This window comes from Euleptes europaea, chromosome 1 (genome assembly GCF_029931775.1).
Source record: "Euleptes europaea isolate rEulEur1 chromosome 1, rEulEur1.hap1, whole genome shotgun sequence".
Lineage (NCBI taxonomy): Eukaryota > Metazoa > Chordata > Lepidosauria > Squamata > Sphaerodactylidae > Euleptes > Euleptes europaea.
In genome coordinates, this window is record NC_079312.1 from 36,039,432 (window position 1) to 36,065,138 (window position 25,707).

The following is a 25,707-nucleotide window of genomic DNA, read 5'->3' on the forward strand; positions in this document are numbered from 1 at the left end:
TAGCTTTATGGGTAATGTGAGTCAAACTAACATTGTTGTGGTTCCTTAAAGAGTAATGACTTGATTGCGGCATAAGCTTTTGTGATCCAGACTCCACAATGTGGATGCAAAATGTGTGGTATTCTCAGGGAGCAATAGTAAGCAAACCCCATTTTATTTCATAAGGCTTACTACTAGAAAAGCGTTCTTAGGAATGCAGCCCTAGCATCTTTGGGTGCTGGGCAGTATTCTGAATTCAAGCATACTATGTTTAGGGTTGCCAACCTCCAGGAGGTGCAAAAACAATCCGCACAAGGCTCAGTTCTATACATATATTCAAAAGGAGATAGTCAATACAAAATGTAGTGCAAGCAATATCTATAGGTGAGCGACAGTCAAACAAGAGAACATTATACAGAAATATCAAAAGACAAGTCAAAGAACAATATATACAACAAATCTATGTCTAATGTTTCTCTTTGAGTCTTAAAGACTTTCCAGTACAATTTCAGTGGGTAGCCATGTTAGTCTGTCTGCAGTAGTAGAAAAGGGCAAGAGTCCAGTAGCACCTTAAAGACTAACAAAAATATTTTCTGGTAGGGTATGAGCTTTCATGAGCCACAACTCACTTCTTCAGATACAGCTAGAATTTTCTTGTTTCATATGATTTAAATAACATACGGTAGTTGTCAGTATCAGTAGGTTCTCCTTTTGTAGAGTATATACGGTAACTCAGAGAGAAGATGCACTCGGGAAGTTATGTGCTAACACCTGTTTTGTATTTAACTGTGAGTAAGAAGGAATGGTTTCTGCTACATTTGTATCCTACTGGGAACTGGTTTACATTGCTGCTGTAGAAGATTGAATTGAAACAGACTATTTTTTATGTAATTGATTTACTACAAAATGGATGTAAGTATGTATTTTTATTATATTTTGATATTGGTGGTTAAACTATATTGGTACTATTTTAAAATAATATATCTAAATATAGGACATACTATGGGGCTGAAGAAAAGAATGTGAAATGGCCGTCGCCCATTTTTTGGATTTATACCTGCGATTAGATATCCCAAAGGAACTGGTTATCATTGAAATCCAGAAGAGGACCTTTGCCTCTTGATTCACACCAAAAACTACTTCATACTTACCTTGTATCTTTGTATATATTTAGCAACTTAGTAGTTAAGATTCTATGTTGTACACTTGTCTTTGTCTTTTCTATTTTTGTCACCTATTATATATTGCTACTTTGTATCCCGTCTATGTGGTTTTTTGTACCATTCCTCCCGTGCTAATTTCCAAACCTTATGGTATAGGCATGGAGGTGCCCTTGTTTTTGATTTGCTAACCTCCAGATAGTGGCTGGAGATCTCTTGCTATTACAACTGATATCCAGCTGATAGAGATCAGTTCCGCTGGAGAAAATTGCCGTTTTGGCCATTGGACTCTATGGCATTGAAGTCCCTTCCCTCCCCAAACCCCGCTCTTCTTAGTCTCCACCCCAAAAACCTCCCGCCAGTGGCAAAGAGGGACTTGGCAACCCTACTCACAGGGTATCTGTTGTAGGGAGTGGAAAGGAAGGTGATTGTAAGCCAGTTTGCTTCTCTCTTAAGTGGTAGAGAAAGTTAGCATATAAAAACCAACTCTATTTCTTCTTCTTCATAAGCCACAAGCAGCTTGCCCTGGTTAGGCGTTGCCTTCCCTAGTTTGTGAGCAGCTTGCCTAAGACAGGCACCACCCTTCTACTTCTCATCTAGACCAGGCCAAGGAAGGGGGGCCACACATGGGCCCACCAAGACTTTGCCAACCTGTTCCTGCACTGAGTCCACGTTTCTTACCCTTTGATTGTTCTGGGATCTTGGGCTTTCCATTTGAGACAAAGATTCTTGCAACGCACGTATCTCCAAAGCAGATAACACCAGCAAGTTATCAACCCTATAGACAGAATTGCCACCAGCGTGAAGATGAACGGGATATACCAGTCAGCGGAACTGTAAGTGTTGACTGAAGTATATACAATCGTTAGGCCTTTCTTTTTCTACATATGCAAAGAGAGAAAGAAACAACATAAAGTTTTTATGATATGCTCCTATAGCAGGTAAAACCCAAGCTGACGCAAGTTCACTTCAATGACAAATTAATAACTATAGGATTGTAGTGGGAGAGTGATTTTACATGAACCACTAAAAGAAATTGTTTGAAGATAAGAACCTATTTAGAACTCCAGAATCACAGATTGGTTTTTAAATAGAGGTATTCCTATCAAGAATGCTATGCTAAGATAAAGTAGCCCAGCAGATTCACATTTCTTAATTAAATGTCCACCAATACACTTTATGTCAGTGTATCCAAACCTATACTCAAACCTAAGATCAGAGATAGAATGAATAATCCCCACTGTAGAGAAAGGCAAGGTATATGTTAAGTAAAAAAATAGTATTACAGTTCAAACCTAAGTATACATGAACCTGTCAGGATAAAACAGAAACTTTGAGAGGCAAGACTACTTGTGGAGGACTTAATATTCTCAATTTCATCTTTCCATTAATTAATGATTCAAAAACTAAAACTATGGTCTTTGGTAGATACCAGAGAATACAGAAATGATCATTTCCTGAGGTTGATAACTGTAACCACATACCAAACGCATTTCAGCCTATGGGGCCTTCATCAGTGGGTAATTAAAACCCTAGTTAAGCCTGCACACATTTACAGAAATACATTAATAAATACAAACAGTTCAAACCCAACCAGGCATGTGTATATGTTGTCTGGTTAGTATATATCTCTCATATACTATGTGTGCAGGTATCAGCCTAGTAAAGCAGTTTTTTACTGCACACATAGCTTTTAAATAATTTTAACTTTTACATAGCGCTTCCAATAAATTATACTTTCAGTATTTATACACAGACTTTTATATATTTTCTTTTCACCCAACCTTGGGTACCCAGCTTCTGTTTTTAGGTTGGGTTTTATTCCCCTCCTTTTTTTCTTGTTCTAACCCTATTAACCTGCCACTTCGACCACAATCCAAATTGGCCATTTCACAGCTCGTCCTCTCCTAGCATTTATACATTCTGCTTCTGACCAATTAAGCCACATGTTAAGCCTTATTCTCAAGTTGGCAAGCAAACAAACCAACAAACGGGGGAGATTCAAATTTGTCTTTCTGTGAAACTTGGCTGGCCAACTGAGGATGACTGCAAAAGCTTCCCCATTACCCAATTCTAATATAAGCTGTCTTGCTGCTGGCTTTCCTTTGCATCCCTGGAACAAAGCCCCATGCGACTGACAGCCTGGATATTGAGTGGCTCTGACCAGCCTCCTGATTTCTACGCTTAATAAGAGAGAGGAGTCGCTCTGAGAGAGACGTAACACCAGCGAGTGCCAGTAGGGATCCTCTTGACGGAAGGAGTCAGCCTCGTTATCCTTAAAACAAACTTGTGCCAAACAGGACGGAAATAGCATGCTCTCGGGATGGAAGGAAAGCATGCTGGAGCTAGAGAGTGAGGCAGTGAACTACGCCACTAAAGCACCATCTAAGCAGGGCTGCCATATTGTCATGCGTTAGTGTGATTCATCTATGAGTAATACTCATATGACTCAACGAAGAGTTGGCCGCTTGGCACTTTCTAAAGTTTGCTAACTTTTACAGTAGAGCCGGGAAGCATTTAGCAATGAAGCCCCGATCAGGTTACAGAGGACACATATACATCCTGCGTGTATCAGCGTACATCTGTAGGAGAGAGTCAATGCATGTACACATTACGAACAAAACGGGACCAGCACCTGGAGAAATGTGGGTTTGATTCACACATACAGCTGTAAGGCAGCCAGCGTGGTATAGTGGATAAGAGCGGTGGTTTGGAGCGGTGGACTCTAATCTGGAGAACCGGGTTTGATTCCCCACTCCTCCACATGAGTGGTAAAAGCTAATCTGGTGAACTGGATTTGTTTCCCCACTCCTACACACGAAGCCAGCTGGGTGACCTTCGGCAAGTTACAGCTCTGTTACAGCTCTCTCAGCCCCATCTACCTCACAAAGTGTCTGTTGTGGGGAGGGGAAGGAAAGGTGATTGTAAGCCGGGTTGAGTCTCCCTTAAGTGGTAGAGAAAGTCGGCATATAAAAACCAACTCTACTTCTTCTTCTTCCACGTGCATTTAATATAACATGAGCATTAGTCAACACACGTATATAGCAAACATCAAGTGCACACTGCACACAGATTGTTTATGTGTTCAGTGTAACCTGTGAACAGGGCTTGTCAGAAATAGATTAATGAATTTGTACGCTTTTCTTGATACATTGTTGTCAGAGTTTTATTTGCTATCACCTGTGTTGCTTGCATTAGAAGATCTGGTAATTTACTTTGCTTTTTAATGAAGGTTGAGTTAGCCAGGACCACAAGTCATTCACTGTTAGTTTAAAAGGTTGTTTCCCCACAAGACGTTGGTTCGTTTTGCCTGCAGGATCAGTATGACTTACATCAAAAGGAGTTGTTGTTGGAGGTGGTGTGTTTGTTCGAATCACAGAAATATCAATAAGTACTGTTCCCGTCCTAGGTTTGGAAACGGTGTTATTGTACAAGTTGTCATCGGTAATGTGAACCACAAGATGGTACTGGGGCTGGAAGTCCATTTCCCCTTCCAAGGCAAAAGGGTTTTTCACAATCAGTTTAGGAGAGTTGGACCCTCGAGTTGGGTCCAAACCAAAATGGTTAGCTCTATTTCCTTTGGGGCAAGAGAGAAAGAGAGGTCAGAATGCTCTCCAAATTCTATTTTCTTGGGAATGTATTTACAAACAAAAGAGGGCTGCACCAAACAAAACATTCACTGTAACACATAAAACAAATGCAAGTATTTAAAAAAACTCTAACGTTTAAAGTTGTGTGAATGTCCATAGAAGATGCACATTTGTAAAAGAGAGATTATGAAACTAAAATACAAATGATCGAGTTCTTTTTTAAAAAAAAATCACAAGGACAGGTAAAAATGCTTATATTAGGATAATGTTGCATTCAGATTTGTTGCTAAGTATATAGCTAGAAAGATCAACAATCAATACAGGTTGAGTATCCCATATCCAAAATGCTTGGGACCAGAAGCATTTCGGATAAGGTTTTTTTTTCCCCAGATTTTGGAATATCTCCTTTAGCCACACCTGTTTCTGTGACAGTTCCCCGTGTGACCGATGATGCTCTCCCCAGACTCCCCACCCCCCCGGCAAACAACCTGCTGGGGTCCAGAGAAGATCTGGAGAAGGAGGTCAGCAGGCCCGTGACGACGAGAGGAGGCACAACAGCGGCCAGCACCATCGCCCACAGAAGTGGCCAGGGGCCGGAGAAAGGGCCCAACCAAAGAGAGGCCGGGTGCGGCGTCAGCCGAGTCACAGCTCCCAGAGCCAGGAGGAGGAGCAACTGACCGCACCTCACCAAAGACAGCCTGGGAGCCAGCCTGAATGCCAGAGGGTGGCTGGGCCCTGGAGGCAGCAGCTACAGATGCGTGGGGGCGCCCCTCCCACATCGGGTGAGGCACCAGACGGCCCAGACGTGGAGAGAGGGTGGGGGCCAGCCTCTTCAGTGGCAGAATCTACACTTGGGAGCAGGAGAGCAGGGAGAGCTAGAGTGAGGGTCAAGACATGCCGAGTAGGCTTGGGAGTGGCAGGGCTGGAGTTGGGGGAGCGGTAAGTCTTCTTGGGCCCAGGAGAGCTCTCTGTCGGGGTGAGGCCAGGAGAGGAGAGTTTTGGTTTTTGGAGCGTTACAGATTTTGGATTTCCGGATAAGGGATCCTCGACCTGTAGTTCTAGAACTTTACCAGAGACAATCTCAAACCGCATTGCAGAGTCAATGGAATCTCTGTCTTGGCAGCTCAGCCTAAAGCTGTTGATGTTTGTCCCCGTTGGTATGTTGTCAAGTACTGTTGCTCTGTAGGTATACGGTGTGCAGTCAGGGGCTTCATCATTCTCTTCTTTGATATTTACTATGACCTGTGCAGGAACACACAAACCAAGAGTATCATAGGGAAAGGATCTGAAGGCAGAGGACAGGGTTCAACTGCTGATGCTAAGAGGATCTGGTTTTAAATGGTACCTAGATAGGAAACCACAGAGGACACCTAAGGAGGGCTCAAAACAGATGAGATGGTGACGTCATGATTGGGTCGTCCCAGAATCTTTTAAGTTTCATTACAGCCATGTAAGGGCCTAATCTGGATGAAAGACATATGGAGGGGTTTAACTGCCTCATGCCTGTACAGTGTTGCAAACCACAACCCAATTCCCTGTGTAGTGCTTTAGAGGGGGAAAAGCAGGTTCCTGTTTTTAAAGGAAGAAAAAGATTGATAACAGTGTGTGAGTGGGGGGTCTGGTTTGCAATGTTGTGAAGATGCAAGGGTTAAGCAGTTTCCCCCTTACTGGGATTATAACCAGGGCCAGCCAGGTTTGTAGAAAGACCTCCCTTCTCTGTACATGGCCTTAATCTGTGGATTTAATGATCTGCATTTCTGGCCATGTTCAGAATTAGACAAGTGGGGGACCAGCAAGACTTGCTGGGAGGCATTCATTTCACCTTATATCACCACTATTCCTCTTCCCCTTCCCTGGCAGCTCCTACAGCCTCCCATCTTTTCCTGCTTCTTTTTCTCCTTTGACCCACAATCCAGCCTACCTTTTTCTGCCTACAGCCTCCCATCTTTTCCTGCTTCTTTTTCTCCTTTGACCCACCATCCAACCTACCTTTATCTGCCCTTGGGTCTTCAGCTTTCCTTCCTTCCCTACCCATGACAGTCTTTCCCTGAGAAAAGTCTGGCGGCTTCACGGTGGCCAGGCCCAGTAGTGCAATGGCTGCTGCTATATAGGCCAGGTTGATTTGTGCAGTGGCTGCCAAGCTGGGCCAGACCAAGTTGTGTGGGTAGCCAGTAGTTGCTGCCACACCTGTCCCCAGTGAGTCATCTATCAGGTGTGTGACCTTTTCCAGAGCTGTTTCACCCTTCCAGCCCACTCCTGGTCCCAGAAACCAAGGCTTGGAAGGCTTGGCAATATTGTTGTGGTTGTCTAGTAACCCCTAACAGCCACTTCAGTGGGCATTCTTTTCTTAAAGCTACAGGCATTGCATCTGTTATTCTGGGGAGTTTTAACACCCCAATGCCTTGTGGGGAATTATCACAACTATCTTAAAAACAAACCCAGGAAAAATCCACTATGTAAACTACGTGAATGTACATGGAAAAGAACAAAACAACAAGAAGTTCAAAATACCAGACTAAACATAAAGGTTACTTGCCTCAGAAATGACTAATGGTTTCTTATCTGAAACACAGTGGGCTTATCTCACAGAAGAGCTTGAAAGCAAGGTGTATAATTTTTTTTCAAGAATTTAATTACCTAAGTGCAATCCTCAAGAGAGTTACTCCAGTCTAAGCCCATTCATTTCAATGGGCTTTGACTGGAGTAATTCTGCATAGGATTGCACCGTAAATCAAAAAACCAGAGCCTTTGTTAAATCCAATTTTTATGGATTTTTTTAAAGTCAGCAGCCTTCTTCCTTGTGAGAAAGTTGTCTTAATACATCTCAAAGACCCTTTCTGCACAGGTATGATACCGATAAGGGTTTATGCGGCATCTCAGTTATAGCGTTGGAGTAGGATTGGTGAGGTTTAGGAATAAACCCATTCAGTCATGAAGCACATTTGGTGATGTTGGGCCAGTCTCTCTTTCTCAGCCTAACCTGCTTCTCAGGGTGGTTGTAAACATAAAATGAGGGGAAATTAGGGTTGCCAGGTCCCTCTTTGCCACCAGTGGGAGGTTTTAGGGGTGGAGCCTGAGGAAAGCGGGGTTTGGGGAGGGGAGGGACTTCAATGCCATACAGCCCAACTGTTAAAGCGGCCATTTGCTCCAGGGGAACTAATCTCTATCAGCTGGAGATCAGTTGTAATAGCAGGAGATCTCCAGCTTGGGATAAAATGTGATGGGATTGTCTAGTTATTTGCAAACAGAAGGTACCCAAACCTTTTCTTCATCTACTCATGTAAGAAGACAGTCTCATTTGAAAGTCCACAACAAGTTGCAGGTTCTGACTATTAACACCTTCATGGACCAGGGCTACCTCAATGTTTAATACATAAAATGAAAGGTTGTGGAGCCGAAGTCAGCTTGAAACTCTGTTCTCTGACATGGGAGCCCTGTGTAACCCAATCCGAGCGGTTTAATGAGTCTCCATGGGTTAAATAGTGAGCTAACACAGTCTGCACTTCCTAACAGGTATTTGTGGGCAAGCTGACAGCTATAGCAAGGAAAACTCTCAATGAATTATGAGACTCAAGACGCAGAAGCATGGTGTTTATTTTACAGGCTGGGTATGTTCAGCCTTTGCATTCAGGCTGTGTGAGCTTTTGGGGAAAGGGAGTAACTCGCTTTCAGGAAGATGTTGCATACATTAGTGTTCAGCCATAAGAACAGGGAGTTGCACCGAAAACATCTGTTCAGCAGTAACGTACAGCATAACAGAACACGTAAGTGTGTTAATCGGTTCAGAGGATTCAAATACAGAGGCAAATGGGGTAATAACGTAACAATAGGTTTACTATTAGGATTCGGAAATGAGATCACCTGAAACAGAAACATAGCAAGGAAAGAATGCATATCGAACGAATTCTGCTCCAAAAGTACTGACCTGCTCCCTTGATGTTATTAAAGGATATGCATGTTTAGTTACTGCCAGGTTTCTCCAAGCTTCTTGTTCAGACCATTTGTTATTAATTCTTATTTCATTCATTTCTGCCCTGCTTTTCTCCCCAGTGGGGACCCAAAGCAGCTTACATCATTCTCCTCTCCTCCATTTTATCCTCACTACAACCTTGCAAGATGGGTTAGGCTGAGCTATTATGACTGGCCCAAGGTCACCCAGCAAGCTTCCATGGCACGAGTGGGGATTTGAACCTGGGTCATCCTGATACTAGTCCGACACTCTTAACCACTACACCACACTGGCTCTCCTATTTCAAAGTATCTTGAGCTGCAGGACCTTGTAATAATACTTTATTATTCTTTCTCCCACCACCACTCAGAGCTGGGGGTACCTTTCAATTGATATATGTACTTTCTACGTGATAGTAACCTATGCCTGCAAGTATCAATTATAGTGTTCCCAGCAGCTGAGAACAAACAACCCTCCTCCTTTAGACATGCACAAAGCTGAAAATACCAGATGAGCTTTACAATGGCTTGTGGCGCATCTGACTTGAGGCAGCAGCCGGCAGCACCAGGAAGGCCCAGCTGCGGCTTAGAATTCACATGCTAACATTGCAGCCATGAGCAGAGTTAGTCCATTATGAACTCACTAAAATCAATGAGCTTAGTGTGGAGTAACTCCACATAGGGTTGCAGTGCAGCTGTAAGGAGTATGAGCTACCAGATGAAAGAAGACGTTGAGTTCTAAAGCCATGCCTTGCTGGAAAGGATGAAAAGAAGGTCTTAGATGGTTCGGCCATTCTTGTTTTTATGTCTAAATCCCACATTGGCCAGCATGCAGTACTTTGGTGGCAACAATGTTCTCAGAATTCCTCTAGCCCATCTTTATGCTTAAAACTGCCACAGTGCTGTCCTTGAATGGTGGCGTCTCATCTTCTTTAGATGGACACAGGGTAGCCAACCTCCAGGTACTAGCTGGAGATCTCCTGCTATTTCAACTGATCTCCAGCCAATAGAGATCAGTTCCCCTGGAGAAAATGAATGCTATGGAAGGTGGACTCTATGGCATTGAAATCCCTCTCCTCCACAAACCCCGCCCTCCTCAGGCTCCACCCTAAAAATCTCCCACTGGTGGCAAAGAGGGACCTGACAACCTTAGATGGACACTCCATTTAAGGCAAGATTGTTGAAGAATTTTAGAAAGAGAAAGTGCAATGTCATTATTCTGTTTTGCATGATGCCAAGCCAAGACTACAGTGAACCTTTGCAATTCTCAGATCTAGGAATCTCACGTTCATTTAAATTCCCTCAAAAGATTCATCTGTGGGGTTTTTTACTGCTTCACTTCCTGCATCTTTTTAGACCGCCTTCCATTCCCCTATGCTGACCCTGTGATGTCATGTCACGATGTCATACATTTTCTTGCCCTCACTGCGGCTGATGATGTAGAATGAGAGTATAGAAATGGAAGAAAATATTCTGTCACATCACAGAACGACTACCTGTTATGGGGGGAGGGAGCAATAACCCCATGTACCATCTGCAGTACTCCTGATATTCTTCTTCACCCATCTTGTGACTTTCTCTCTTCTCTTATTTTCTTCAGATGCATCAATTCTTGGCTGGCTATCTGATTTCGATACCCATCTTAGTCACCCATCTTCCTGCCGCGCCCCACCCACACGCTGAATTGGGAGGAAAAACTATGTAGAAATGCTTTAAATAAATGTTTAAATACATACATACATAATCACAAAATTGTTATTCTGGGCTCTTTGATCTGTACATTTGCTTAATTTGAAAATACGATTCTGAAGAAACAAATTCCAATGAAAGGAAAAGTTGGATTCCATCTGGTACATTTGGGGGGTCATCTAGATGGTGTTGCAAATAGCAGTTCTTAAGTATTTGCACATCAGAGAACAACTTGGTTTGCCTTTGACCAGCCCAATTTACTGTATTGTATACTCATATAGCCACTATAAATTCACTATGTAAGAGTATGTTAAAGGAACTGGTCAGATCAGGGCCAGCCAGAGAAATGGATTAGGGAAACAAAATTCTGAGGCCCATGGAGTTCAGCAATATGTGACTTTTGCAATATGTTTGGGTGGGGTCTGATTGTTAGGAGGAGTGGCCAAGCAGGCATCTTTGTTTGCGGGGCCATGGTAACTCTTTGCAGAGCTAGGTCACAAAACTAGTTTTCAGTTTCTTAATGAACTTATCTTTGACTTACCATAGTAGAAGCACTTTTAGGATTAACTGGGTCACAGTCAACAGCTTCAATGGTCAGTTTGTATTGTGGTATAGACTCATAGTCTGGTTGCCTTATCAGTTTTATCATGCCAGACACTGGATCCAACCAGAATATTTCTGCAGGATTGACATCTCCTCTGACTATTCTGTAGGTCAGACAGTTTGAGGGGTAATCTTTGTCTGTGGCAGTTACTTTTCCAACATTATGATTCTCTGTAAGAAGAGAGTAATCAATATATCAAATTCTCAGTGAGGCAAAATCTGTGGAAACTTAAATCTGGAGATTGGAGCCATGAACAGACAAGTCAGATCTTTTGACAAACCTGAAAAAAGCCCCAGGTTTGCAGAAGAACCTGAAATCCTTTTTTTTTTTAAGGTGGGGGGTTAATACCCTCCAAAATGACAAAAAGAACTCCTGTAGCTTTGTGAAAAAGATGCCCTCAGTGGCTGTTGCTAAGCAACCACAACAATATTCAAGCCTTGGTTTGTGTCAGGAAAAAGCATGAGGATGCCATGAAAAAGCAGGCAGTTTTAGCCTTTGAGGGAGAACTCATTGGGGTCAGGCCAACCAGCAACCAGCAGGCAATTTCCTACCACATGACTTGCATGACTCACCCAGGCCTGGCTGCTTGCTACCACCATAAAAGCCAAATGGAGTTTTAGACTAGGATCTGGGAGATCCAGGTTTAAATCCCCACTCTGCTGTGCAAGCAAAATGGGTGACTATGGTCCAGTCACATACACTAATAGCCCAACCTACCTCGGGGGTTGTAAAATGGAGGCAAGGAGACTTATGTAAGTTGTGTCGAGTCCCCTCCCCATTGTGGAGAATGCAGGGGCATAAATGAAGCAAATAAATAATAGACATAGTTGAATATGGGAGCAGATAAAAGGTAGGTTGGATGGTAGGTGGGAAGGAGAGAAGGAAGCAGGGAAAGGTTATGGGGCCTGCCAGGATGACTGATGGGATACATGGTAAAGTGAGATTACCCCAACAAGTCTTTGCAGGTACCCCAGAACACAGCTGGGCCTAGCAGCGAGCACTGAACAAGTTTGCCAGAGTTTTTGTGGCTGCTAGGGGGAGGGAACAAAGCTGAAAACAGGGGGGCAGATAAAGGTAGGTTGGCTGGTGGTGGGGAGGAGACAAAGAAGCAGAAAAAAGGGAAAGGATATGGCAACTTTCAGTGAAGGGAAAAAGGAAATATTCAGGGGATGAAATACTTCCTGCATGTCTTAGTGGGTCCCTCGCTTTTCAATATATCCAATTCTCAACATGAGCTAGGGTTGCCAACCTCCAGGTACTAGCTGGAGATCTCCTGCTATTATAACTGATCTCCAGCCAAGAGAGATCAGTTTACCTGGAGAAAATGGCTGCTTTGGCAATTGGACTCTATGGCATTGAAGTCCCTCCCCTCCCCAAACCCAACCCCCCTCAGGCTCCACCCCAAAAACCTCCCACCAGTGGCAAAGAGGAACCTGGCAACCCTAACATGAGCCCATCTGTGGATACTTAAATTGAGAGACTGGAGCCATGAATAGATATGACAGATCTTTCTACAAGCCTGAAAAAAGCCCCAGATTTGCAGAAAACCCTGAAATCTAAAGAAAAATACATGGGAGAGGAGGATAAAACTCCCCAAAATTATAGAATCAGGATGAATGCCCTCTTCTGTGGCCACTGTTGGCATTGCTAGGCAACCACAACAGTATTGCCAGCCTTCAAGTCTTGGTTTCAGTCCATAAAAGGTTGGGGCAGGGTCCTTTCCAGGCTCATTTTGGCCTTTGAGGGAAGACTCACATGGGCCAGGCCTGGCAGAAATCACTAAGCAACTCAATACTATACAACATGCATGACTCACCCAGGACCAGCTGCTTGCTAGTGTTCAACAGCAGCCAACCCACAAAAGCCAGTATGTGTAGTGGGACTTTGGGCCAGTCACACATCATCAGCCAAATCTACCTCATAGGGTGGTTGTGAGAATAAAATGTAGGAGATGAGAATGAAGTAAGCTGCTTTGAGTCTCCACTGTGGATAAAGGTGGAGTATAACTGTGACCGATGGATTACGTTCTCCCTAAGAATAGCCAATGGGAGCTGACAAAGTGTTAGTGAGAAGGACAGTTGCAAACAGGAGTTAAGGGAGCTAGAGACAGTAGTTGGGGAGTTGAAAGAGTGTCTGGCTGAATGAAACTGAGGAGAAGAGCAGCTTAAAGCTGACTGAAAAGAGGTGCCAAATGCTGGAAAGGGAAACAATTCAAGGTTCACTTGAAAAGAAGCATTGTAACCTCTACCTGTCTTTCTTCAAACCATAAATAAAAGTTAACTCCTTGTTTGTTTGATTGCAAGGTCTGGTTGTCTCAGGAAAGGAGACCCACTGTTGTGGGGCACCCAGATGTTGGGGAGTTGGGGAATGCATAAGCCTCCTTGGATGAGGAGGAGGTGGTTGAGTTGGGACCAAGTTTGGAAGGAGATCTACAGCCCAAGGCTAGTTTACCACTGTCACAGCCCTTGGGTCTGAAAGAGGGCAACAGGTATCTTCACCTCGGTCATCACCTCAGAACACCAGAGAAGCTGGGTTAGGAGGAACGTACAGGCCAAGCACCAGAGTGTCTGATTGGTAGTTCAGCGGCATTCAGTTCCAGCTAAGCCTATGAGTCTTTGCAGGATCCGGACTAGGGAGATGTTAAGTAATTTGGTGTGCTATAATAGTTTGCCCCTGTGGTAGAATGACTCAGCAGAAGTGAAGGACTGGCGGTGGGTTATTAGGAACAGCTGAGAGGCAGGCTGGTATGGAAGCAATGGGAAACAATCTGCCGCTGTTCATGGTGTTTTCTGTCTATTAACTGTTGTTCCTGTGACTGACTGTATCTGCCTCCTCCTCCTCATTAACTTGGACTGTGCCTTGACTCTGGATCCTCTAATTACCCTTTTGGAATTTGCTGCCGTGATAAACTGATCAAACTGCTTGGATGTGCAATGTGATTCTGCTCTTTACTGGACAAGCTCCTTGCCAAAGCCTGGTGTGTGTCTACACTGCTCTTGATTTAGTGCTCCAGCAGGAGCAGGACACACTTTCATAGAATCATAGAATTATAGAGTTGGAAGGGACCACCAGGGTCATCTGGTCCAGCCCCCTGCACAATGCAGGACATTCCCAACTACCTCCCCCCCGTACACCCCCAGTGACCACAAGATGGCCAAGTTGCCCTCCCTCTCATCATCTGCCTAAGGTCACAGAATCAGCATTGCTGGCAAATGGCCATCTAACCTCTTCTTAAAAACCTCCAGGGAAGGAGAGCTTACCACCTCCCGAGGAAGCCTGTTCCACTGAGGAACCGCTCTGTTAGAAAATTCTTCCTAATGTCAAGACGGAAACTGTTTTGATTTAATTTCAAATCACACACACAAGCTAAGATCTCAGTCTATATTTATATTAGGATATGAATAAATAGTGACAGTGTGTGAATGGAACTGCATTTCAGCCCCCAACCCCAACAACTCTATTCAGTGTTTGAGTGAGGGGCAGTTATTAAAGGGGACTGGGTAGACATAGAAGCATAGAAACATAGAGCTGGAAGGGGCCTCAAGGATGGGACCTCTAGTCCAGCCCCATGCACAACACAGAAAATTCACAAATATCTTTCCCCTCACTCCCCCAGTGACCTCTGCTCTATGCCAAGAGGAATGCAAAAAAACCTCCAGGATCTCTGGCCAATCTGACGCCAAAGTGGTGATCAGCATTCCCCTGGGCATGTCAGAAAGGGCCACAAGAGCCGAGCATGTGACTGCCAGTCCTACCTATAACCCTGAACCTGTGGGAGAGAGGTTGCAGAGGGTAGTAGGCACTCTGATGAGTGGAAAAGGTGTGACTCAATAACTGAAGTAAATAAATAGTAAATATAGCTGAATGGAGGGCAAATAAAAGGTAGGTTGGTAAGTGGGTGGGAAGAAGAGAAGGAAACAGGGAAAGTTGGGGATATGGAGCTTTGCAGGAGGAGGGAAAGAGAAATAGTGTGGAAAGGTAGGTACAGGAGTAAGTGGGGTGCCCCACACAAGTCCTTGTGGGTTCCCCACCAAGTAACTGGGCCCAGCCAGAGTTTGCCAGGGGGAGTGAAGGAGGGGAAGCTGAAGACAAGTGGGGCAGATAAAGGTAGGTTGCTTTGTGAGCGGGAAAGAGAGAAGGAAGGAGGAAAAGGAGAGAGGGCGTGAGGGCTTTTAGAGAAGGGAAAGAGGAAATAGTGGGGAGGTAATGAGATGTCCTGAGAAAGTCCTCATGGGTCCTCCCACTTGTATTTTCTGAAGGCTAATTTGCAGAGTAATTTGTTTGGAATTAATTTAATAGTGCCTCTCTGGTTCCAGCAGTGAGAGCTGAGTGCTCAGAAAATGAGCCTAGTAATTCTTCTGTGCTGGCTTTGTAATGCTGATTTCTAGTTCCCTCTATTTAGTAGTAAAAAAGGGGAGACTCCTACAAACTGCTCACTAATTACCTCATAATGAGTGTGTGGTTTAAGTTGCATTGATGGCTATTAGCATGAAGATCTAGCTTAGTTGACCATTAAATTCTTCTTCAATTTCATCTTTATCCATAGGAAACTCTAAAGGTGCACCTTGTTCTTTGCTAGTTGTCCTTCTGAGCTTGGTCTCAGATCACAGAATGTCTTAATGACAAATGCACCTAACTAATACAGATGCAGCTGAATTCTGTAGGAGAGACGTACATGTTTGCCCATTTTTGCTTCTTTTTCTTTTCATATATTGTCATGATGGGACTATCTGCTCCATTGTTGTAGGTGTTCCGTATGTGTTACTTACAATGCCATTTTCCCATTGCAAGCCATTAGGGTTGCCAGTCCTCCAGCAGCGGTAGGGGACTCCCCGCCCCCACTTCTCATTTCCTGCTAATGCTCTGAGTGGCAGCAGCAGCAGAAGAAAAAACTGGCTGTCAGGCCAATGGCATGATGTCACTTCCGAGAAAAACCCAGAAGTGGCAGAATCACAGGAAACGCTATGGTAAAACCATCGAGTTTTCAATTATTCCTAGAGAGGACTAACATCACTTCTGGAAAAAAGTTCCCAGCCATTCCTAGAGAGGTGTGATATCATTTCCAGGTTTTCCCCAGAAGTGACATCATGCCATCACTGATGGCCACCTCCCCATGTCCCCTCTCAGTTTCCTGCTGGTTGCCAATCTGGGCTTGGCAACCCTCACACCATAGCTATTGATTGCTAAGCTCTGAAGAGTGGCCCACTTAGCCTGGCGCCCTTTTTCACACAGTAACCAAACAGATGCCCCTGGAAGGCCTACAAAAAAGGAATAAAGTTCCAAGCTTCCCTTTCAGTACTAGTATTCAGAGAGTTATTGCCTCTGAAAATGGAATGGGCTTCTTGTGATGGGGGGGCTGCTTGTGGACCACTTGCTGAGAGAGAGTCGCGTTTGTTAACCCCTCTTTTAAAATGGCTACTCTCGTTTTCAGAAAGGTGATCGTATTTGTCCTTTCACGCCCAGCCAAAAAGATCCCCAAAGCAAATAGGGGACTTTTAGTGGAAGACTAAAGGTTCCACCAAATGTGGCTTCCACTTTGGCTCCATACTGTCTTTTATTATGCAAAATGTGCTGCAAGCATTATCATTTGCTAGTTTTGCAACACATGAAAACAGTTGGAATGATTTTAAATTTCTCATCCTTACCATTTTGACCCAATGTTTGATTTTGCTTTTCCCACGTGCAAATCATACCTCTAAGGTTTTTCTTTTTAAATTTGCACGGTTTTCTGTTCTCTCCCATTTTTCATTGTTTGTGGGTCAATAAATCGGAAGTATACATATATTTTATGCATAAAGGATATACATTATACATTTAGGGTTGCCAATTCCAGGTTGGGAAATACCTGAAGATATTGAGGGTGGAGCCTGAGGAAGGCAGAGTTTGGGGAGAGGAGGGACTTCAATGAGGTATAATGCCATGCAGTCCACCTTCCAGAGCAGCCATTTGCTCCAGGTGAACTGATCTCTATTGGCTGGAGATCAGTTGTAACCCCAGGAGATAGCCAGCTAGTACCTGGAGGATGGCAACCCTATATACATATAAATATTGTATACATTGTGTACAGAAAACCTTCAAACATGAATGTATAATGTAATCTACAACATTGAAAGTGGAGAGGTTACACTGTTGACAAAAAAATTAAAACAGATATTAAAAGAAATAGGGTACATTTGCCCAACCCAAAAAATCACTTTGCCTAACTACTACCAGAGCATAAAACAGTAACCGTGGATTTCTGGTGCTGTGGAAGCATAAACTAAGCGTCTCTCTAATTTTTACATTTAACATTCCGTCAAATATAAATGAAAGCTGATACTGTTCTGTGGGCATGAAATTAACCTTTCAGTGAAACATAAAAAGCTCACGAACACTTTTCAAATTCAGGTTTAAAATAGAGCCGTTAGAAAAGGTCCTGAAAAGCTGCCAAGTTTACTGCTTGAAAACTACGGTCAATGTACTGTGTGTCTCTTGCAATTTTTCAGCACACTTTGAGCTTTCTCGTTTGTGATTAAGCCATTTCTTTTCTTATGTAAAAAGGATTTTCCGGTTAAAAGAAATTCATTTGGTACGTGTGTGTTTCCCCCCTGCTTCTGCCGTCAACATCAGAGCCATGTACATGTCAAACTCCATCAAAGAAAATTACTTTAAATATTTCAGATTGGTATAATTGTGTCAAATTATACAGTTACCAAGACCTCATACATGACAATTTTCTACTAATACAGAAAAAAAGTTTATTCTGCTGGCCTTTTAAAAAAGGAAATCAAAGAAGCAAAAACCTTGGCTTATTTATTTAGATGGAATCTAGCAAACAAAGAAATCCTATCATCTGCACTTTCTTCATAGTGCCTTAACTTGTTTCATAGGGTTGCCAGGTCCCTCTTCACAACCAGCGGGAGGATTTTGGGGCGGAGCCTGCGGAGGGCGGAGTTTGGGGAGGGGAGGGACTTCCATGCCATAGAGTCTAATTGCCAAAGCGGCCATTTTCTCCAGGGGAACTGATCTCTATTGGGTGGAGATCAGCTATAATAACAGGAGATTTCCAGCTAGCACCTGGAGGTTGGCAACCCTATCGTTTCACCTTGTTTCAGTAATAGGGATGATTTCAGATTTCTCACCCTGCTAATTTGACCTGAAATCCCTGTTTTAATTTTGCTTTTCCCCTCAAGCAAATAAAACCCTCACTTCTTTATTTTTCAGCCATTTTCTGTTTCGTTATACCAGATTATTTTATAATTGTAGTCTATTGCAATATTTACTGTATGTATTCACCTTTCTTTACTCCATTTTTTACCTTTCCAATCCATTTTCTACATTATGTCTTGTCACACCTTAACAGGGTTTGTTTGCATTGTTTTCCAGCTCTGTGATCCTGGTCCAACTATATTGTTTATTCAGTATCATTGCTGAGATTGAGTTGTTCTTTATAATTTTAATGTGCTTTGTGTCTCAATAAGAAGAACAGGCCAATGATAATGATAATAATAATAATTTATGCATATTTGGCATTATTTGTCCATCAACGAATCAACACTGTGCATTCTCCAAGGGAGAATGAATTGTGTGTGGGTTGGGCAGCAACTGGAAATTTTACACACTCAAATCTTCCCCTCTAGAATTCTCTAAATCCCCAAGGGATTGAACAGGTTAATTTAACCTCTTTCCCCTTTTTCTCCTGTAAGGGACTCTCAGTTTCTCTCAGTATTTCACTTTGCTGGAGCATCTTTTTTCTTCATTGGACCATTTCACCATTTATTTACAAAGTCATATTTTCCTGCAAACCCAGGATGACCCCAAGTATCCAGAAACCCCTGCTCTGTCTGTGGGTGGTCTGGTTTTGCTGCTTTTTATCATAATTGCAATGGAGGACATCCACTCTTTTATTTAGGGCTGCCAGCCTCCAAGTTATAGCTGGAGATCTCCCGCTATTACAACTGATCTCCAGCCGATTGAGATCAGTTCACCTGGAGAAAATGGCCACTTTGGCAATTGGACTCTATGGCATTGAAGTCCCTCCCCTCCCCAAACCCTGCCCTTCTCAGGCTCTGCCCAAAAAACCTCCTGCCAGTGGCAAAGAGGAAGCTGGCAACTCTACATTTATTATGTAGTGCCCAGATATAAGGGCTGGTATAAAACACTATGTACTCATATGCACACACATAGAAGCTTTAGGGAAGTTGGCATCCAAAGGCTTTGAGCCAACAAATCATACACTGTGCCTGGTACTGCCTCTCACCAGTAGAGAGAAAGCTGTCTTTGAATTACCTCTAACCTTAGGAATGTAGTTTCTGTTTCCTAGCTCACAAGATCAAGCACTTTCCTAAGTGACGCCTTCGGGCAATATCTATAGGCTATGCTAATTGACACAGAGTAGACATCTAACGTGCATTGGTGCTTTTGTGTATCAATCTGCTTGTAAGCAGCTATGGGCCTGCCCCATTCTAATGCATAAATGATGCTGACCTTCCTTTGTTCCTTGGTGAGTAACCCTGTGCCTTATCTGTGGTTCTCACCCAGCTCTGTGTTTAGCTAAATAAAGAACTGTTTGCTTTTGACCTTAACCTCCTCCTTGCTGTCTGTTCATTGGACTCTATGAGACAGCCAGGCACTTCAATTAGATATAGTGAGATCCTGGAAGTTCACCAGGAATTGTGGGAGAGTGTAATCTCGCACAATTTTGAAAATCCCACAAACACCTCAAAAACTCTCATAAATTCCGGGGGTGTGTGACCTGGCTTATTGTTCCCTCCCCTTCCATTTTAACTGGAACTTGGATGCTTTCAACATTCCATCCTCTTTGAAGGCTATTTAGTCCTCACCAGGATTGTTATTTTTTGCCAGGGGAAAGGTTATTTTGGTTAATTTACAAAATCATATTTTCACTGAGACCTGAGTAAGCAGAAACCCCAACTTTGTGAGTGGCCCTGTGGTGCTACTTTTTTAATCCACACCAGCCATTTTCTCTTCCATACAGTAATCAATTTTATACATATTAATGAAATGTATTTAATGTATAAATACTTTTTTAAAGATGCATGGAAGAGCCATACAATATCCATACACAATACGAATGAATCAATAAAGCCAGCAGTGAAAGTCAAAGTACCAAAAAACACTGGCAAAAATATAAACGTATATAAAAAGAATCTCCATTGAGAATTTGAAAGGCAAGCAGTAAATAGGTGAATTAAATAAATAATCAAGTGGGGGAAAACTGCTGACCTACCTCCGGCAGTTTCTGGAACTGCAAACGTATAATTTTTTTTATCAAATGCAGGCTGAAAATCATTGACAGGTGTGACTTCCACGATTATCGTAGCAGTTACTGGTGAAAGAACAAAGTGTTTTCTAAACATTACCCTGCAAATTCAACATATATACTGGAGGCACAATGGAAGCCACCCCACCAACACACATACATACACCATAAGATATACCTATTTAAAATTTATAGTTATATATTTAATATTAAGTGGTCAGAGTACCTTTAAGCATGCAGGGCTGTCTCTCCCCACACTGTTAGCCAGCCCTTGAGTATCTGGAGAGAGGGGAAGGCCTTCCCGGGCTGCATTTCCACTCTCTCCTCAGCATGAGTAACAGGCTGTAGCTCAAGTGAGAAAGTGAGATTGCCAGGGTACCTGGACGTAGGGTAGCCAGGTCCCTCTTTGCAACTGGTGGGAGGTTTTTGGGGCGGAGCCTGAGGAGGACGGGGTTCGGGAGGGAGGGACTTCAATTCCATAGAGTTCAATGGCCGAAGTGGCCATTTTCTCCAGGTGAATTAATCTCTATCGGCTGGATTTCAGTTGAATTAGCAGGAGAAAGTCTGCTACCTGGCAGTTGGTAGCAGAGTAGTTGTTAACTACTACCTGGCAGTTGGCAACCCTACCTGGAGGAGAGTAAGCTGACTGTGGAGTTAGGGGAGTAGGAAGAACGCTATTAGCCTTCCAAAATGAATACTGTGTGACAGTGCTCACTGGCAATCGAGATAAACAGTCATCTCATGCCTTTTCGTAGCCTGATGGAAAAGCTTCGGCGAAATAGGAATTTACCGGAACCCTTTCTCGGGCCAGGATATAATATACACAAGGGATACATATCCCATAAGGGGCAACTCCAACCCTGGTATCAATATAACTTTTTAGTTTTATAAACATACAGCCCGGAATCGGCTTGCAAAATACAGCCAGGAATCAGCTTGCAATTTCTTTTGCCTTTGGATTTTGAATCGGCACGTGGCTCTTCATGCCTGCCAGCAACGCTCTTATTCGGCATGCATTGGGATAATCCACCCAGTGGAGTTTTCCATAATTATCGGGACTTAATTACATTCTGTTCTATGGAACCTTAATTGGTTTTTGTAACTGGCAAGTTGTATACATTGTAAATATATATAAAGTGTAAGTTGATTTGCTTAGTAGCCATCAGTGCTTGTATTTTTCCTTCAACTCTGTTAATTAAGCACGAGGTATTTTTTTGAATCCTATAACCACTTGGAGGCTGGCAACTCTATAGGGAAGTAAAATCACCACTACCACCACCAGAACTAGGGTTGCCAAATCAGGGTTGGCATGTTCCTGGAGATTTGAGGGAGTGGAACCTGGGGAGGGCAGGTGTGAGGAGGGGAGAGACCTCCATGGGGTAAACTGCCATAGACTCCACCCTCCAAAGCAGCCTTGTCTCCAAGGGAATTGATCTCTGTAGTCTGGGGATCAGTTGCAATTCAGGGAGATCTCCACACCCCACCTGGAGGTTCTCGATCCTAACCACCACTGTGGCCATCTTGCGCTTTTCCTGGGTGGCAGCCACTGTGGTGGTTTGATTCACTCCTCTGCAGTCACCTTCTTTTCATCCCAACAGGTTCTGTGATGAGAATGTGGAAGTTTCACAGAAGGTGTTGGAAAGGATGGGCCCTTCCATCCCTGGAACAAGGCCCACAGCTCAGGAAGATTTGTATCTTACCTGCCCTCCAGTCCTTCCAGCATTTCAAGAAGGGAACCACCTACCAGCCACAAGCCATAACAAACAATGCCCTTGTCCAGTTTCCTGGAACATGGGACAGGTGCCACATTGGGGAACAGTGCTTAGAAAAGCCACACGTGGCATAACAGAGAATCATAAGTGGCTCCCACTGGACTTGACGCAGGTCTGCTTAGATTCACTAAAGAAATCATTTTACTTTGCCTGCTATGTATCTCCTTTTGTCATTCACGCTAAAATATCAGAGACAATTCCCCTACAGCTAGAGATAGCCATCCAGGGGACAATTGTTCACTATCTTCTGCACAGAGGCTGAGATCTGAAAATGATATCTGACTCTATCTGGCCAACCTTCCTGGAAAGCAAGTGGCTGAAAGTAGCAAACAGCAACCTTGGGTTTTTTTAATTAAAGATGTGAGTCAAAGGAGACCTAGAACCAAGACAGGTACTCAGCACAAAAGACTTAATGAGCTGAGAGACATGCCGATGAAAGGTGAACATTCTCTTAATTTAAAATAACACTTTTTCAAAAGCCTCACCTGTATGTGAAGGTTTGGCATCATCAAAAACAGAAAGAGTCATTTCATAGGTGCTGCCAACTGCCCGATTACGTGGATCTTCACAGTCCAAATCTCGGGTTGTCTTGCAAGATACCAACAGTGGTCAATTAATTTATACCATAATGTCAAAAACATATAGTACCTCATTTATAATTCAAATTTTTAAAAAGCATTCTCTTTTTAGGGATGTAGTTGCAAGTATGTGTAAATCCCTGGAATTGGGCTTTCCAATTGCCCGGTGGGGGCAGGCAAAAGCCCACCAATCCATTGGCCTGTCCGCCAACCATCTGAGGGTCAGCGGGCAAAAGACAGCCAGGGGGAGGGGGGAGTGCGTGACATGCGCGCACACAGCCCATGCATCGCAGATGCTCTAGCAACATCCACTGAAATTCTATGTAAACCTGGGAGTGATGTTGGTGTGTCATGTAGGGCGTGCGCGTCTCCAGGGCGTGTGCATCACGTGCCCCTAGGCACGCCCCCAACAAAGCTCCCACTGGTAGAGCAAAGGAACTTGGCAACCCTACCTGGGACACTTTGGGGGCCAGTTCAAAAGGCTCTGAAGCAGATATGGGAGGGTGACGCAGCCAACATCTAGCTCCCTGCCAACTTTCATAGAGGCAATGCCCCACTTGGGAGCCAAGCAGACTTGTCCAGCTGAATATCAACTTTGGGGATATTGTCAAGGCTTGGGCTGGTCCCTAAGAACAGTGTGCTTTTATTAGTGTCTCTACTTCACATTACATTTTTAGAAGCATACCTAAGATGTTTTAAATGCATACTTTAAAAAGGTGAAGAGCATTTATGACAAATGAGTATTCACAAACATGGATATCCTACAAGTACACAATATTTATATTCAACGAGTACAGATGAGATTGACTGCAGCTCCCTGTTTATTGTACACACAATGACAAAGTGTGAAGTGATCCTTACAGCGCATTCCTAAGGAGAGTTACTTCATTCATTTCAATGGGTTTAGACTGGAGTAACTCTCCTTAGGAATGCAGTGTTACTCAAGGATACTACATGCATTAGATATACTCATAAGTGCATACTTAAAATGTAAAGTGTGCAGGCATGAAACAGGTATTTTAAAATGTACATGGACATTTGAAAGCCCCAAATCAGATTCAGCCACATTTTTTCGCTCAGCTTATCACAGCCCTCATCTAGGGTTGCCAGGTCCTTCTTCACCACCAGTGGGAGGTTGTTGGGGCAGAGTCTGAGAAGGGCGGGGTTTGGGGAGGGGAGAGACTTCCATGCCATAGAGTCTAATTGCCAAGGCGGCCTGGTTCACCAGGTGAACTGATCTCTATCGGCTGCAGATCAGTTGTAATAGCAGGAGAACTCCAGCTAATGCCTGGAGGTTGGCTACCCTACCCCCATCCCAGATGACTTGCATCCATGCAGGTCCCATGATTCCCAGCATAGCATTTTTGGGTGGTTTAAAGGGGGCTCCTTGTTCCTTTTTCACCAGCAGCAATGCTAGCTGGAGCCAACCTCAGGATTGGCTTCAGCTCTGCTGAGGACACACAAGGAGTGGCCAATCCAGGTTTTGCTATAGGACATAAGAAATCAGCCTCACTGATGCTGTGAAGAACCTTGAGGTCCAACATTCTTTTTTAAACAATCCCTTATCTATCCAGCCTAGCAGGCTTTCAAAGAAATCTACTTCTCACAATTCCATAGTTGCTGGGATCTTGTTACATGTCTTCATTTACTCACTTGAATTATATTTCCAGAACCTGGAACTTGTTCAAAGAGCATTCCAGCCCCAACTGGTCCACCGTGTGCTTCATAATGAAGTGGGTCAGGAGGCTTGTCTTTATCGTGGCACCTTAGACTAGCAACAACGGTGTTATTGGCAATGGTTTCCTTGCTGATATATCTGTTAAGAAGGAAGCCACGGAAAAGTCGAGAAAAACCAGTATCTACCAATAACCTCCATTATGCTTCATGAATGTCAGTCAGACCTGAAAGTGCTGCTTGACCACCTGTCACTTGAGGAGATAGTTTGACAAGATGCCCTGATAGTGCCAATGATGAGTCCTACTACATAACTTCAGCAGGCACCCTGTGATTTACTCCAGCCATCATCTGTCTGGAAAAAAATTATGGCCAGTAGTTAAAGTGCAACCATGATGGGAGCTCCAATGTTCCCTTTTTCATAGTCCTGTACCAATCGTGGCGTAGAGGTAAGCTGCAGTACTGCAGTCCAAGCTCTGCTCACGACCTGAGTTCGATCCCGACGGAAGTCGGTTTCAGGTAGCCGGCTCAAGGTTGGCTCAGCCTTCCATCCTTCCGAGGTTGGTAAAAGGAGTACCCAGCTTGCTGTGGGTAAAGGGAAGATGACTGGGGAAGGCACTGACGAACCACCCCATAAACAAAAGTCTGCCTAGTAAACATCGGGATGTGACATGACATCACCCCATGGGTCAGGAATCACCTGGTGCTTGCACAGGGGACCTTTACCTTTATGAATGGTGATGAGCTGTTCCTTCAGATACCATGAATCGTTCTGCGCAATAGCAGAAAAGAGGCTTCTCTGGAAGACCTCTCCACATATAGGGTTGGAGCCAGACTGACTTGGCAATTTCCACTGATTCACCCTTCTTCCTGCACAACCTCCTCAGGGTCCCTCATCCCCCCAAAACAGAATTTCATGGAGATCAGTGGCCAATGGAAGGAGGGAGGCAGAAAAGTTTCATTGACAGGAAATGTAGGCTGGATCCAACCCATGCATTTTAGGAGGACTTCAATCACAATGCTACTGTTTGTCCCAAAACTATAGCAAGCCCCTGAGATGAGGAAAGATAAGCATCTATAAAACCTAACCACCTGGCTGTGCCTTCCTACTGGGTCTAGGGTTGCCAGCTCCAGGTTGGAAAATACCTGGAGATTTGTGGGGTGGAGCCTGAGGAGGGCGGGGTTTGGAGAGGGGAGGGACTTCAATGCATAGATTCCAATTGCCAAAGTGGCCATTTTTTCCAGGTAAACTGATCTATATCAGTTGTAACAGCAGGAGATTTCCAGCTAATAACTGGAGGTTGGCAACCCTAACTGCGTCCCATCTGGGTCTGTGGTGTACTTGGAGATCGCAGGACAGGGAACATAGGAAAGGAGAAACCTAGAACATTGAGCCTTAACATTGATAAACAATTTGCATAGTGAGATTTCCTTTGGTACACTGCAGAGAA

The 25,707-nt window shown here is 43.8% G+C and overlaps 1 protein-coding gene across 1 annotated transcript; it reads right to left on the minus strand.

Annotated features, from left to right (window-relative positions):
• Positions 1-1,816: 1,816 nt before the first annotated feature.
• LOC130474968 (cadherin-related family member 3-like) lies at positions 1,817-25,153 on the minus strand. The gene is made up of 8 exons (XM_056846661.1): positions 25,119-25,153; positions 24,236-24,398; positions 22,490-22,592; positions 20,200-20,298; positions 10,908-11,140; positions 5,800-5,971; positions 4,472-4,716; positions 1,817-2,020 (listed from the first exon to the last, which is right to left on the minus strand). Exons 1-8 carry the CDS (start codon positions 25,151-25,153, stop codon positions 1,817-1,819), a joined length of 1,254 nt encoding a protein of 417 aa, XP_056702639.1.
• Positions 25,154-25,707: the final 554 nt, after the last annotated feature.

What these genes read in the sequence shown, in the direction of transcription:
- LOC130474968 (XM_056846661.1), bottom strand. Translation starts at nt 25,153, where the DNA reads ATGAGGGACCCTGAGGAGGTTGTGCAGGAAGAAGG. An exon ending in CTAAAAGTGCTTCTACTATG is followed by an intron (nt 5,972 to 10,907) that starts GTAAGTCAAAGA and finishes GTTCCTGCACAG; the next exon opens with GTCATAGTAAATATCAAAGA. An exon ending in CAACAACAACTCCTTTTGAT is followed by an intron (nt 2,021 to 4,471) that starts GTAAGTCATACT and finishes TTGCATATGTAG; the next exon opens with AAAAAGAAAGGCCTAACGAT.